This window comes from Ambystoma mexicanum, chromosome 11 (assembly GCF_040938575.1).
Source record: "Ambystoma mexicanum isolate Mex_15411 chromosome 11, UKY_AmexF1_1, whole genome shotgun sequence".
Classification (NCBI taxonomy): Eukaryota; Metazoa; Chordata; class Amphibia; order Caudata; family Ambystomatidae; genus Ambystoma; species Ambystoma mexicanum.
This window is the reverse complement of record NC_090934.1, coordinates 1,253,231,499-1,253,247,856: the sequence shown is the minus strand read 5'-3', so window position 1 is coordinate 1,253,247,856 and position 16,358 is coordinate 1,253,231,499. Positions and strand designations below refer to the sequence as shown.

At 46.0% G+C, this 16,358-nt stretch overlaps 1 protein-coding gene across 2 annotated transcripts in view; it reads left to right on the top strand.

The window, feature by feature from the left end:
- Positions 1–16,358, top strand: part of TRIP4 (thyroid hormone receptor interactor 4) — a 1,139,078-nt gene that overhangs the window by 794,424 nt on the left and 328,296 nt on the right. For both annotated transcript variants that reach the window (XM_069624679.1, XM_069624680.1), the window contains one exon: positions 2,590–2,681. In XM_069624679.1, the coding sequence (XP_069480780.1) occupies positions 2,590–2,681 (92 nt within the window). The remainder of the gene's footprint in view (positions 1–2,589; positions 2,682–16,358) is intronic.

The following is a 16,358-nucleotide window of genomic DNA, read 5'->3' as shown; positions in this document are numbered from 1 at the left end:
GATCTCGTTTATACTGTTCCTTGGGGGTGTAAAGCATATCAGGCTCACCTCACTAGTGCCAAAGCGGGTGGCACCTCCTTGGGGAAAGGTGGCTGTATTCCTAGATTTGTTACACTTCCTAGGACCAGAACATCATCCTATGCGTCTTTGCCCTTAAGCCTTAAGAGCCAGTATCCGTGGCTTCCATTAAGCTGATCTAATGGAACGGAAATGTCCAAAAAGCTCCCAAAAAAGACTGAATAGGAGAGTTGGCCGAATTTCGCCCGTTCTAAAATTCCGAGCGTCAGAGACCAAATCCCCCATTCGGTGGCAAGGGCTGCAGGGTGTCCCCTGTACCCTTGTTCACTATACTGTGAGTGGAGGTTGCGGGGGTGTCCCCCACAGCCGGTCCCGGAAAGAAAAACTTTAAAAAAAGGAAAGGACCCTGCAGCGCCAGTTCCAGAACACAGAAGTGAAAGGGAAGAGGCGTCTCAAGGACACAGCGAGTCGGCGGCACACAGCAAAGTGTGCCGCCGAAAGGTACGTAGAATAGTGAGGGAAGGGCAAAAAATGACTTTCGGTCTTTTCTCCTTCGAACATTTCAGCCGTGGGCTTCGACCCATGATCCTAATAGAACATGCCTTTCTGGTCGCATTCGCATTAGCTTGCAGAGTCAGTAAATTTACGTTGCGTCAGCCTCTGAGCATTTTTTTTTAAACTTTTTTTTTACAATCTTTTACAAAGGCAAGGTGGTGTTGATTACTCGCCCTTCATTCATTACAAAAGTGCTTTTAGATTTCCATCAATATAAGGAAAAGGTTTCTATTTAAGCAGACAAGGGCGCTCCATAACTTGGACGTTGGAGAACCTCTAATGTTTTGCTTGGCCATAACCAAGGATCCCCGGTCAGCTGATTAACTATTTCGTATAGGTCCTGACTTGGTCCTATTGCTTACTGGATAGTTTCATGCTTTCTGAAACCGGCTCCCTTCAGAAACTTTCCCCTCCTAACTGACTCCATGTCACCTCTGAGCGAGACCAGACAGTCTAATTGGCCTTTCAGCCGAAGGATCCTTGGGAAGTTTTCTAGAGGGCCACTGCTTGGGCCTCTACTTGAGCATACTGCTGGATGTCAGATCTTGGGTCATTGCTCATTTTGGTCAGGTTACGTTGCAAAATCCCTTTGGCTAGTTTGAACCTCACTTTAGGTGTCTTTTGCTTGAGTATCTCCAAAAGGTATAAAGGAAAGGGGACAGGCTGTATGAGACAGTAAAAGTTACTCACCATTGTGACTAGAGCACCATGAGTAGTCAGTTCACCGAAGTGGCAGAATGGGCACCACTATACTCCTAACCCATCTTCTTTGCTAAGACGTAGGCTTCAGTCAGGTGGAGTCTCTGCGCGGATGGAAGAGGATTGTTGTGCTAGACAGAGTGGCGCATCGAGGGCTAAGGCTGCATTTGCATGTCTGCTAATTAAAATGGTAATCCTGGTTAGCTGCACCAAAAAGGCTTCGATCCAGTCCCACTGGGGCCGAGCTCTCAAAGGTAGACGGGAAAGGTTACTTTGGACTCGTCATTATGGTTGAGTAGCCTTTACTGATCAGGCTGTAGTGTGGGAGTAAAGAATGGGGATAGAGCTTTTATCAGGAGAAAATTGTTGGGATGATACTCATACTCATGCCCTTCTACGCATTGTTGAAGTTAGTATGGATATGGGAGGAGAAGAGGGCTGCCCGGGGACCTGAATGGAACAGCAGTCTGTGGTGGGGATGATATTGAATGTTGCCAGGGTGCTTCCAGTTCTAAGCGTTACTGCCTCGATCTCATACCTCCTCCCACCCCCGCTTAGGATAGATACCTGATCCAGATAGATAGCTTAATCCCAGATCTGCATTAAACTATGCTACAAACGTGGAAGACCTGATAAACGCCCCTGCCTGCCCCCTTTCTGCTTGCTGCTGACTTGACCGACTATGCTACATGACCTAACTATCTACCAAGACCATCCTTCTAGTCTGAGATAGACAAGGGTGCATTTTGTTTTCAGAGCATCAGAGACTCCAGATAAAGGACCGGAAAACCCAAGGCTTGCCTGGGAATCTTCCCAAGTTTTCATGCATCTAAATGTAAGAGTTAAATGCCCCACTAGCTGAACTAATTTCTGTACACTTGGTCCTTAAACTACTTCTATTCTTATTGACCAATCCTTCACCGTGCTGGCACAGTTAGTAAGATCCTTCTGGTTTGGTGGTTAAGGAACAGAGTGGCGTAGTACATATGGGACACTCCTTTGGAAGAACAGGAGCACCCCAGCATGCATTTTGGTGTTTTGGCACACATCCTGTGCAGTCTACAGGGTGATGCTATGCCCTCATGTTTTACATTGAGAGCTTAATTACTAAGAGCGCATACATTATCAACTCCAGGTGAAAAATGTATTCTTTCCATGTATACCTTCTGTGAAAACTAAAATGGTTGTTCTCCACCTCACTATCCTGGTAATACTCTTGAGACATAATGCTGGATGGGCTGGCACTGTGCTTTTGAAATGTATGGTGTCTGCAGAGTCCCGTCTAATAACGTGTCATTTCTTGCCGCTTCCTTGCAGGTGTGGAATTTCCTAAAGATTACCCCACTGGATGTCTTCTGGGCTGTGTGGATGTCATTGACTGCTTATCTAGGGAGCAATTTTCTGAACAGGTCAGTTGGATTGCAATGAGTAGCATACCAGCGTGTATGCCAAGCTTTGTAGCATTTTCTGATAAAACCCCCTTGTTAGTTATCTGATTGTGCACAGGTAAGCGGTGAACAAGAGAGCTCCGAATTCTATTTTGACAATAACTTGTTTCTATATAGATCTTTGCTAAATCAGTTTTTGAGGTTTGTAGCATTGTACATAACAGCATTACTATTATACAAGTAAATTATTATTTTTTTCACTAAAGAAGCTGAAAGGCTATGTTGGTTTGACTGATATTCAAACGTGATGTGCAGGCCATACATAGATCTGAACAGCGAGCACTTAAATCACTCTCTTATCTGATCAGGAATATACACGCAGTGTTACACATCATCCGTCTTAAAGTATTCCAAGTTCATCACGCCGAGCAGATTCATAAAGGGTTAAACACTTTGTAACTGTCAAACATTTAGGAAAATTGGCCGTTGCAATAGATGACTGGGTCAACGCACTCAAAACAAATTTACAGTTATCTGGTTTCTTTTTTCTCGTTATGATAGGTGTTGGGGTTCACAACAAACAATGGTAGCATTTGAATTGAAACACATTTTGTTGTTTCCCACTTGGACCCTTTAAGATTGTGGTCCTCAGTCCTGCTCTCTTTCTGGGTCAGGCCGTTGTCCTGTATGGCTCAAACAGTGACCAAGTCTCTGGGATTATATACTGCTCCCAAGCACTCGAACTTTATCTGTGTCTTTCTTGGCTCATGCAGGATTAGTTGGGATGTCTGGTGGTCATTCTGGATTCTGCTACTGGGTATCACCACTGAGGGGACGTCCAGTGGTCAGATGCCAGACACTTCAGGAAGAGGTGGATCCAGGGTGCTTCCTCCTTTCCCCTTCTCTTAATCATTTTGGGTGGCCCCTTTTAACTTATTAATTAATCTTTTATAACATGCTTAATACCCGATACCAATCTCTAAGCGCGGGGACTGCCTTTCAACCCTGTGTTGCTCTGCGTTGTCTTGCTACCAATGCAAACTCCTTGCCCCCAAGCTATCCTCCCAGCCCTTATGGCTGTATTAGAGGGGAAGTCTCCTAGTCTCTTGAGCCCTCTTTTTTCCACATTTTCCATATTTTCAGAAGCATCCTTTGGCCCAGGGCTTGAACAGCCCACCCCTCCCCTTCATGCTGCTGTCACTCCCTTTCTTCATTTCATCTCTTGTTCCTCCTCCTACTCTAGTTGTCTTTCATTCTTCCTTCCCCTTCCTTTCCCTCCCGTTTCACCTTCTCCTGTCATTTTTCTCTCTTCATGTCCCTCCTTCTCTCCCGCACACCACTCCATCTTCTTCCTCATTTCTCCCCTCACTGTGTGTTTTCCATCAAACTCCTAACACTCGCACTCCAGTCTTTGTCACACTTTTTCAGGGAGTATGTGGCAGCTGTGTATCAATTGGGAGCAGGCCCACAATTTGTTGGGGCCCTGATCCAAAATAAAAATTCCTCAAGCAAATTCATATTTGCTGTCTCTCGGGACACTGAATGAATAAGGGAGCAGTCCACCATCTTGGAGACTTGTGGTTCTCATCTATGCTGTCCAGTCTAACATTGCTGTTTCTCTACCTGTGTGATTCCATGTTTTTCTGTGGGTACTGCAAGCTCCCCTTTGCCTAGACATCATGCAGGGTCCTAGGAGCAATGCTACCAGGAGCCAGTACAAAAGCAAGTGGACTAGGTTTTGCCACTGGGCGGAGTCCAAGGAAGTCAATACTCTGACATGCACATTGGAAGATGTGCTGTCTTTCTCTGCACACCTCGCACACTCTGGCGTGCAAATAGACACATGCTGCACCTATCTGGCAGCCATCGGAGCCTACCGGAACTCGGAGGAGAACATTTTTTCATCCTCGTACCCGGTGGTTAAAAGGCGGGCCTCACCAGGCTCTACCCGCATATCAAGAAGCCACACCCAGTTTGGGACCTCAACATAGTGTTGGGCGCCTTGGCGCATAAACCCTTTGAGCCAATGGCAACCGTGGACATCAGCCTGGTCACCATTAAGACAGCCCTTTTGGTGGATCTTAGGTCTACATGCCAGGTGAGTGAGATTCAAGCTCTGGTAGCTTCAGAGCCGTGCACTACCTTTCATAGGGACAAGGTCATCCTCAGAACGCTCCCCGAGTTCTTGCCTAAATTAGTCTCTTCTTTCCACCTAAATGAGGAGTTAGTGCTACATACCTTCTTTGCAGACCCCAAGGACGATTCTCGGAGGGTTCTGCACTGTAGATGTTTAAGCGTGCTCTAAAAGTCTACCTGGACAGAACCAAGATCTTCTGCAAATCTGAGGCTCTCTTTGTCACCTTTGGTGGGTCAAAGCCAGGATATCAGGTTTCTAAAGCCTCCATGGCAAGGTGGATGGTTTCGGCCATTTAAGGAGGTCTATGAGAGGCAGCACAAACCACTTCCTGCAAATATGCATGCCCACGCTATCAAGAGCCCGGGCCATGACAATCGCGTTCTAGAGGCACATCCTGTGGCAAGTCAAGTGCAGGGTGGCCACGTGGGCCACTCCTTCAGCCTTCTGCAAGCACTAGTGTTTGGATGCCGGCTCCAGATCAGACGCCGCATTCTGGCAGGTAGTATTAAGGAACTTGTTTTCTTAAGGAGGGTCACCTCTCCACCCTGGGGCTACATTCATTTGTAATCACCCATACAGTATGGAGGAAAGGGGATGGGACGTAGGATTAATTATAAGTTACTCACCATAGTGACTAATGTATTCCTAGTCCATAGTCCCCTTTCCTCCAGACGTCCCACCGTTCTCCCCCCTAATAAAACTGGTGTCATTAGACAATGGTAATATTGTTAACACGTCAGTGGGGACTGAGGAGGGACACCGGTAGGCAGAGTCAGAGGAGCGCATGCTTCCAGTGCCGCGCCCTGTGTGCCTCTAAATTTAAAGGGGAAGAAGATTTTTTCTGGTGAAAAAGGTTCCGTCTCACGTCCCTAGCGAGGGACGCCCGTACAGTATGGTGGAAAGTGGACTATGGACTAGGAGTACGTTAGTCACTAGGGTGAGTAACTTATAAGTTCGTCCTGTACTAGCCCCCTTGCAAGTCTACCCCCCATAATCCATGTTACTCATACCCCTGACTTAGTCTGTATGGAGGTAAACGTGGCTAGTGGTTGCAAATGCACCATTGTCCTGGCTGAGCTGGCGGTTCTAAAGAAGTTATTCATGTCTTTTCTTGAAGGTCATGGCAGGAGGGCCATAATGGTGGAGCCACCACCTAGTGTGGCGGCTGACGTAGGGCTTACTAAACCATCAGAGGACGAAGTTTGTAAAACCTCTGATACTAGTACTAACATGATATATGATATGATAGTTTATTTATATAGCGCCTATACACAATGTGTTTCAAAGCGCTTGGTGCCTGCTTGTGGCAACATAGACAACACAGTGAGCGATATTGTGAACCCCTGACATTTACCCTGCAAAGAACCCCAGAATTCAAGCCGCTTGGCCTTCTTCCCCATAACATAACCTCACTGCACTACTCAAGTCTATTGCTCCTGTCGATTTCAACGCAGCAGGTGGACCGCACACAAAGTGTTAATACCATGGTGGGCAATTCGACTCAAAGAAGTTGGTAGATCCATGCCAAATCACACCTAATGGTGATTCCTTGGAGGAGCCTTCAGACCACACTTTGGGCAGGGTAATAAAACCGGGCAGGGAATAGGGGGATGCACAGGTGGGGTTCTATTTTTGCACAAGCTCCCCAAATTTGTCTCAAATCAGATAGAAACCAGAGAAGGCCTTATAAATAAATGCACCCATTGGCTCCGCGCTGTGCGCAGTTGCATGGCTGTCATCCGTGACAATATTTCCAGCGGCACCAGGTAGCGCTTCCAGGGAGAAAGTGCATTTGATTTCATATGGATGGAAATCCAGGAACAGAGAGTGGCTAATGGCGTATTGGGCATCGACTTAAGATCCTAACCTCTGTCTAATTGCACAATAGAAATCAGAACCCATCCCCCGCATAGTGTTAACTACCCTCTTGAATTTAGACCCCACCACACTGTGCTATCTGAAGCTAGAAAAGGAGATTGGGAAATTCCATTGTGTCCAAGTAAATATTGATGCTATTCATTTATAAGCTGAACATTTTGATATGCCTCGAGTGTTCAGGAATAGACCGGGGTTAATGGATCTTGAAGCTTTTGTATCCTGGGGCTTTCTGTGCGTATTAGATAAGTCCCCAGCTAGGTTCTAGCTAACTGGGACATGGCAAAGTTTTCATATCCCAAGCAGCCCTTAATTGGAAACAGATGTTGTCTTTATTTAATTTAGGATAGACACTAAACTGTCTCTCCATCTGGGCCTGCATTAAAGTTGCTGCAACTGTCTTAAATGTAATATGGGTGAAACGAAATCTTTTAGATTTTTGATGTGTCCGTTATGTACTTTTATGGCCTCAGTAAAGTTACTGATGATTATGATACACATCTGCCCTATGCAGCCGTACAGGGAAGATGTGTATCTGCTACTTTTACTACATAAAAATTGGCAAATACTACCAACAAAAAATAGGAAAAAGACATGTAGAAATCTTGCGTCTCTGCTTTCACCCTCGCAGATCCATGGGTATGTTTGGACCAGTAGTGCACATAGTACCAAAGGAAGAAACTACCATTTTAACTGCCTGGTTGGAAGACGTAAACATGTATCCTTTAATGGGCATGAATAACTAGGTGCAAAGAAATAAATATTACAAAAACATTTCTGTTTTTCAGTTAAAACATATTTTTATTCCCTTATAAAATACTGTAATTGGGAATTGGACTTAAATTTTTACTCGCTAAATAATCATTTTACTCCTAAATGTCAAAAATAGGGAGTAATATACTCCCAATTCCAAATCATATCTGGAGCACTGGCACTGTGCACACATGGGATGGCCCGCTATCTGCCTCAGTTAGATCAGAGGCATAGCGAAGCTCGACAAGCGCAAGCATATCTGCTAGCCCTCAAACGCTGATGGAGTATCCTAGAGCAGAGCTAGAGGGACCCCGAGCATCTGCGAACACACCATTGCATGTGTGTGTGTGAAGAGGATGGGGTACCGCGCAAGAGGCATGTCTTGGCTGTGAAAATCCACGCTCCCGACGAGGGTTCAGAGCCTCAAAACGTTTCAGTGCGCAAGACTGATTACTGTTCCAACAGTGGCACCAGTCACTTCGACACAGACCGGTCTGACACCAGCAGTGCCTTTCATTAACCCAGCAGACAGTCTGGTTGAACATTTCGAGGAACCATTATTCCCCCCTCCCCCCTGCACAGTCTGATGCAGAGGCTGGAGCACTGCACATTGAGAGAAGTGGTAAGCAACAGCACCTGTGGTCTGTGGTTACCGCCTGAAAAGCAAAGACAAAGCAACAGCAATGCAAGAAGCAACAAGTTATGTTCGGGCTCCGAGTCCATCTCTTACCTGAACTGCTTCCACTGGGGACAGTCTGCCTCTCCTAGTGCCAGAACCGTAACATCAATTAACTGGAACGCTGCACCACAGTCCAACTCCAGCAACTATTCCTTTCTCCAGCACACACGCCCAACTTGCTTGCAAAAACTCTTAGTCGCAAGTTGGACAATTATCCCTGTACCCTTGGAGAATAGGAACTGCCACTGTTGACTGTAAGCCTTGCATTGATCCATATCATTGACCATAAGCTGTCAAACAGGCCTCATATACCAGACCGTCAGGTTCCCTTGACCCAAATTGCCTCTGGAATATCCCTTGACTCAAATTGCCTCTGGAATAGAATTCAAGTGTTGGTCAGTCATATTTTATAACAGGCATGTTAACATTGCACCCTATACTTGCACCCTACAATTGGTGGGGAGCCACAGCACCAGTATGCAGCTCAGCCAATCCAAAAACATTTGGTCTTTCCCATTGATTCCTTTGAGCGACAAACTACTGCGGGAGCAGATACAGGTTCTAAAGCACGCTTATGGTACAATTTGTGAAACTTATTATGTGCAGGAATCTTCTGGGCTTTATTTTTGTGAGGTACCCTAGCAAAATGTGTCAGTCATTTATCTTTAACACGTATTACTCACCTATAATCTGCTTAACCATTTAGTCAGCGTTTAAAAAAGAGGGTATATTTTCCTGACATTTCTGTGTCGATATACTCTATTTAAAATAATGTTACCTTGTATCTAAACAATCCTCAATCCCTTCCTAAGACGTCTTGTCCAATGCTACCACTAGGTGAACCAAGAAAAATCTGTTTCTCTAGAATTAAAGGTGTACCCTCCACTCCTGAACACCGTGCTAAGGCAGTCCCCTAGCAGTGAGGAGTGTATCCGTTTCTTTGTTTCTTTGTAGCAATTTTACGTCGCCTCTTAATGAGTCAGGCAGAATGCTTTAAGATGCATATTCTGTCGAGTGGTTTTGGGGCTGTCTCAGTTGTGCGAGACAAAGTGAATTCTGGGCTTCGCTAAGAATAAGGATGCCTTGGGAAAGGGCTGTGGCAGCCCAAAATGCTGACTGGTATTTTGTACAATGTCAAAAGCAGAAATGAAATATGAAATGGAGTGTGGCTCTTTTCTTCAAGGTAGTTTATTGTTGAAACCTCATGAAGCTGCTAAGGTTAGAGCAAAAACCATAGGTGGGAGCTTCCAAAACAGAAGTTGCACACAAGTTGTGCTTTGTGGTAGTTGACTATTTAAGGGGAATTTGCACAGGATGAGGCAAGAGCTTTAGAAGACGGTCATGTTCAAACTGGAAAAGTGAAATCACTGAGTGGCCATGGCTCCCACAACACCATTTCTAGCCACTCGCAAACCGAGGATTGCCTAAAGTCTCTTCATCATTACCTTTACCTCATGTTTTGGTAGCACATACCAGGCTCAATACTGGACTCTTACGGCAGTGCGGGAGGGTTACAAGGTTGACCGTTGCAGTGCAGATAATGAATAAAGAACTTAAGTTTTAAATATGAGTGACTGCTATGGAATGATGTCACTGTTCCGCAGGGGGAAGCCCCTCCCTGTCAGGCTAGGTTGGTGTGGCAGCTAACCAATATTCCCCCTTTACGGTAGTAACTTGCGTGTGGATCTGACAGGGGAGGACTCCCCTCTTGGTGATAGGGCTGTGCATTTGCTGACCCACTTACTTAATCCCTTATTTGCCCCCACTTCAGTATGCCCATTGGTATCAAAGGGCACCCCTTTTGACACCCGTGACAGCATACGGGTTTTAAGTACTGAGATGAGGAAAAAGCCCCAAAGAGTTATGAAGACTCTAGAATAGACTGAGAAAAGGAGGAATGTAGAGCACCTCGCAGAACTAGAAGATGCGTTCCAGTGTTTTGCAGGGGAGGATTCAGGAAGACTCCATAAAAACTGACAAAGGACTGACGAGTGTGTCCAGCTGGTGAGGCTGGGCCCAGCAGAACGGCAGAGGTGGAGGCTGTTGGAGTTGGGAGAGTCAGATGATCGAGGATGCTGTTGTGTTGCTGGGGGAGTCCTCATTGGTCATCGGCACAAGCTGGTCCTGAAGGAACAACCAGGACAGAGAGCGGTGGCGTGACCTCAAAGAGGTGGACCATCATGTCCAACAACAATGCAGAGACCATGAAATGCTGGTCGCCACGTAGCCTGTGAGAAGAAGGAAGAAGGCAAGAAAGAACTGAGACCTGCCAGCAGGCCTTAACTGGTAACGGGCAGACAGATAGGGATGTGGGGTAGCCGGCAGGGGCCACAGCGAGTCGTCGGTTAGTCCCTTTGAACTTGGGAAGATTGCGAGTGATGCAAAGAGTGTTTCTTGCACCCCGAAGAGTGAAGGTTGCATCAGAGGAATTCTTCCTCGTGTCATTGGTAGTCTCAAGACCACTGGCGCCCAAAGAAGGGAGGTGGTTTGCATCGGAGAAACTCTTCCTTGTGTCATTGACAGTCCTAAAGCCGCTGACTCCTCCTTGAGTGATTTGTGCATCACAGGGCAGCTTCCTTGTGTCAGTGACAGCCATAATGCTGCTGACCCTTTCTTGATTAAGCTGTTCATCCGAGGAAAACGTCCTGATGTCAGTGGAAGCCCCAAAGCTGCTGAGGGGTGTATCTGGGAGAACTGTGTACCCGAGGTGAACCTCCTTGTCACAGTGGCAGTTGTAAAGCCTGTGACCCTCAACAAGGAGACTGGTGTATTGGAGATCTTCCTGATGTTGGTGGTAGCCCCAAGCTCACTAAAACTAAAGTATGAGAACTGTGTGCGGGAAAAGGGCATCCTGGTGTTCGGCATCCCAACACTCATGAGCCTGCAAGAAGAAAATAGGACATTATAGGGGGGCGTTCTTGTCGCAGTAGTTACCACAGGATCGCTGACCCCTTGACAATAAGTTAACCTACTCAAGGAGGGTATCCTTGTCTCAGTAATAAGGTCAAGACAGCTGACCAGAACAGGGAGAATGGGGGAGGGGGCACAAGCGAAAGGTCCTTCACCATAGAACCTTTGGAAACACATGGGAGTTGGCTGATAAAAGAGAAAGCTCGTACTGCCAGATTCCCCTTTAAGAGCTGTATCAAGAACTGCATTGGTTACAGCAAGAAATAGAACTGGATCAGGAGAAGGGAGACACACTCCTGCTTCCAGGGCTGAAAACTATCTGAGAGAAGAGCAAGAGACTCTTTGATTGGTAGGAGGAGGGGAATCAGGCTGCAACCTGTGGGGAGCACAGTAATAATAGCTTTTAATGGACTTGTATGCAAGTCTGTGGGGTGTTCTTCCTCTAAACTAACACTGAACAAACTCTACACCTCATCCACAAACCCAGCACAAGCCACTATTTACGCACACAAACCTGACAATTCACGCTCACAGAACTGAATCAGTTAGCGCTTGGCACTCAACTGAGCAGTATTACAACAGCTGGACCTTCCCTCTGACAGCACAGAACCCATGTGCCCTAACCAAACTCACTTCAAATCTGACCAGCACACCAACAGGTGCTTCCACTCTGCATGCATCAACATCTTGTCTCTCCCTCTTATTCCCTCCAACTCCAAGTATTTGATTTTTTTGAGGTACTTGCAACACGCACGCGGCAAAACTAACCTTCTAGGCGCAGATGTTAAAGGAGGGTGTAGAACCAAGAAACTCAACAGACTTAAAATTAAGGATTTAGGTACCGTAAAATCAATTACAAAGAGCTTTTAATTATGCAACTGTTGAAGTTATATTTCTAATAAACAGTGGTAAGGGTTTCCATAGGTGAGGCGGGCGCACATTATAGCCTCCATTGACTAAAAACAGTCATGGAAGGTCCAAGCATGACTGTCCTGCGAAGTTTCTCAAGTTCATGGTGCCCACTAAAGCATGAGAAGAGTGGAAGGATGTTAGGGGAGTTTTTCTAAGGTTCTACTGGCAGTAAGACTTGAGTAAGCGATCCCAGTGGTTTGTAGATCCCCCCCCAATTCTTAGTATCAGTATGTACTAGCTCAGGACCCTTGGTAGAGTGGCTGAGCAGTCAAGCTTATCTTGAGAGGAAGATGTGAGCTGTAGGCAAGTACACCGAATCTTGGCGAGACGGACAAAGCAAAGAAGCACTCACGGTTAAATAAAAAGTGTATTTGTATTTTCTGGAGCTTGTGGACTTGCTTAGATCACATGCTTTGGATAGTCCACCATCCAATGGAAGTCGCAGAGTATTACAAGATTTTTGTTTTCGAAACTCAAATGGATGTTGACAGGGCTTATTTAGTAATACTATCCCTAGTGTGTCGTGTATTGTACCCATGGTCCCTCACGTGTCGAGGTCCCTCCGATGGTTATTTTCTGCCATCGAAGTCGGTCGCAAATGCAGCGTTCTCTTCCAGAATGATGCCTTTGGTTAGCTGAAAGTTGTAATTATAGACTTTCTTTACTTTACTGTTTGATTTGCCGCAAGACAACATGACTGCTCGACGGCCCTGTGAACTCCCTCATCGTCGTCATCGACAACTGACTGATCGATGACCAGGCTTCACGGGCCTCTTCGGGCTTCGGCCTAGTAGGGAGAGAGGGGGGAGGTTCTTCATACTGACCTCTTTAGAGAATGTAACTATTTCTAGGGCTATTCTAAAGACAAAATAGGAGCTGGCTTTGCCCACAAACGAGAGAGTACAAAATGTGCTGTTGCAAGTACCTCACTACAAAGTTGGTCGCCAGATAACTGTATGCAAAGCAATGCCCTGGCTCGGGATGATGGCCTTATGCATTCACTTGGTTCCAAACGCCCACCTGCGTCCAGTGCAGGAATGGTTAGCGAAACAGTGGTCTCAGGCAAGCAGACAGTGGGACGATCTAGTGGTTGTTTCGCTAGCCCTGGTTCAGGCTCTTCACTAGTGGTGCAAGGAAAACCTGCTAAAGGGGAAACCTTTTCGCACACCACCAACACAAGCGATCCTAATGACCAACGCCTCACTCCGCGGATGGGAGGCCCACTTCCTCCACCACACAGCCCACGGGCAGTTGACACACACTTCTGCCCAAAGACATCAACTTCCTAGAACTGTTGGCAGTCCTCAGGGCTCTTCAGGCCTTTCAGCAACATCTCAATGGTCAAACAGTGCAGGTCCTCACAGAAAGCACCATGGTCATGTTCTGTCTGACCAAGCAAGGAGGCACACGCTCTGTCCAAGCTATCCCAAAAAATATGGAAGTGGGCGGTCAAACGGAACATCTTCTGAACATCTCAACATTTTCCAGGGGAACTCAATTCTCTGCAGACACTCTAAGCAGACACCCTAGAAGAACACAAGTGGCAACTCGACAGAGATATCCTAGACAGAAGATTCTCACAATGGGGTCACGCCCCCACTAGACTTGTTTGCCACAAACCTAAATGCAAAATGCCCAGACTTGGCGTCCAGGTTTCCCCAATCATGGTCCAAGGGGTAACGCCCTGTGGATGAACTAGTCGGGGAAATTTGCTTACGCTTTTCCCCCAACACCACTCCTGAGCATGATAGTGCACATGATGGGGCAAGTTACTCTGATCCTTGTTGCTCCTGTGTGGGTGAGACAGACTTGGTTTCCACACCTGCTCAAACTGTGATGTGCGACCCAATCAAGCTCCAGTGCCCAAACATGTTGACGCAACACAAAGGGGCATCCCTCCACCTGCGCCCACAGTCTATGAACTTGACAGCTTGGTTCCTGAGGTCATAGAGTTTGGCCACTTAAATCTTCCACAAAGGTGTATGGATATCCTTAAAGAAGCACATAAACCCAACACCAGGCATTGCTATTTCAATACGTGGAAGAGATTTGTGATAGGGTGCACATCACAAGCACTAAACCAACACAATATTCTCCATTAACCATTCTACGCTACATGCTTCACCTACTAGACTCTGGTCTAGTATTTAATTCAATAAAAGTGCATCTGTCTGCCCTGTCAGCTTACACCTCTTCACAGAACAAGGTGTCCTGGTGCTAAGTCCCTTTCATTAAGGCATTCATGGAAGGGGTAAAGAGGCTATACCCCCAATTTCCAACCCTCCTCCGGGTTGGGATCTCAATGTTGTACTCTCCAAGCTCATGGGTCGACCCTTTGAGCCTATGCACAATGCCAGCCTAAAACATCTTACTTACAAGACTGTATTCCTAGTAGCTATCACCCTCATAAGACGAGTCAGTGAGCTACAGAATTTGTACGTACAGGACCCATTTTTCATTATACACAAGGACTAGGTTGTCCTCCAAACACATCCCAGGTTCTCACCTAAGTTAATTTCAAAGTTCCATGTAAATCAATCCATAGAACTTCCTACCTTCTTTCAAAATCCATCAAACTCAGCAGAAAGTATCCTCCATACACTTGATGTACGGAGGGTGGTCTTGTACTATGTGAACAACACAAAACCTCTAAAGAAAACAGACCAACTCTTTGTTTCCATAGCACCTGGTAGAGAGAGAGCCATAACACATCAAAGAACGCCCTTTCCAGATGGATAGTCCAGTGCATACAGCTCTGCTATTCCCTATCCAAGAAGGTCTTACCTTTCACCCCGAGGGCACACTCTACCGGAGGTACAGGAGCTACCTTATCTTTCATTGCAAACATCCCTCTAGACGCCATCTGCAAAGCTGCTAAATCAAGTTCCATCCATACGTTCACAGGATTGACACACACTCGAAAACAGATGCACAGGTGGGACAAGCAGTCCTAAAACATCTCTTTGCCGCTATACCTTCTAACTTTCCACCTCCTTCTCCAGATACTGCTCGCTAATCTATACAGAGCATGTGATCTAAGCAGATCCACAAGCTCCAGAAGGAACACATTACTCACCGTAATTGTATTTCTGGTGCTTGTATCTGGTTAGATTCACATGCACCCACCCTTCCACCCCTTCTGGAGTAGAAAGCGCATAGATGTTTGCTGGGTTCTCACTGTCTCTGCTTTATCATATCTGTACTCACACTACACTTCATGCAACCTCATGTCAGAAACAATCAATCCTGACGTCTGTTTTCATGTTTCAAAAACAAATCTTGTAATACTCTGCGAATTGCACTAGATGTCGGACTATGCAGAGCATGCAAATTTAAGCAGATACAAGCACCAGAAATATGATTAGAGTGAGTAATGTACCCCATATTTACAGCAGAATCACTTTAAATACTTCAGACGTTTATACTGCAACACTTAGGAATACTTGATAATACACTTCAAAGGTCACTTTCACTTTGCGTTTGTTCACGGTTACATTTGTAGCAACGTTCGAAACAGAAATGACAATGTTATCGTATTATAGGTTACTACGCATTCATGCAGATTTCAACGGTTTATACGATAATGGATTTACTCTGCTGCAAATACATATAGTAAAGTCACTTAAAGGGAGGACAATGGTTAGTTATAGTGTAGCATAAGCTTAGTTCAAGGTTCTAGAGACGATTTCTCCGCTTAGTAAGTCCTTTAAGTCCAAAAACTCTACCCTAGCTAAAGGCAGTTCGGAGAGGACTCGAAGTCTAGACAAGCAGCTAATTACAAAGAGTTCGTGTGGATTTCTTCCACTTTCTAGTGTTATTGAAGCAGCAAGTTAACAACTAACAAGTGAGACCTTAAAAGGGACTGAAGAAGGGGACACAAGCAGCGGCTTGGGTCTGAGATAAGAGGGGGTTGCCCTGGACACCTCTACTTCTTCTTTGGTTACTTCAGCTTCCAGTGGTCGACCTGCTATTCACTCCAGAAGCCTCACCTTTTATACAGTTCAAGCACACACTCCTCTGCAATCTCTTCAGCATTTTACAGAAAGGGGTGTTTGGCTATCCAATCAGGACAGCCAGACCCCTGTGGGAGCTGGACCTATTCAGGCACTCTGGCATACAAGGACAGGGGGGTGGAAAAACTCCTCCACCACTTCCTGCTTGCCCAGAAACTCTGAAGCCTATGCAGGGATACCCAAGGGTGCCTACCAAAGGCAAAACACAAGCACAGGCCTCGCCCTTCCAGAATAGTAGAATGGCTGACACAGAACAACCACGCTAGTAATGGTGAAAAAAGGAGGGTCCCAAGTTGGTACTTGGGTGCCCCTATTGTGCACTACAGATGGTATGGACATTGTCTGCGGTATAAAGGTATAAAAAAATACACAATAGTTGGTAGAACATGTCCACTGCCACGCCCACCAACCAACGAGGT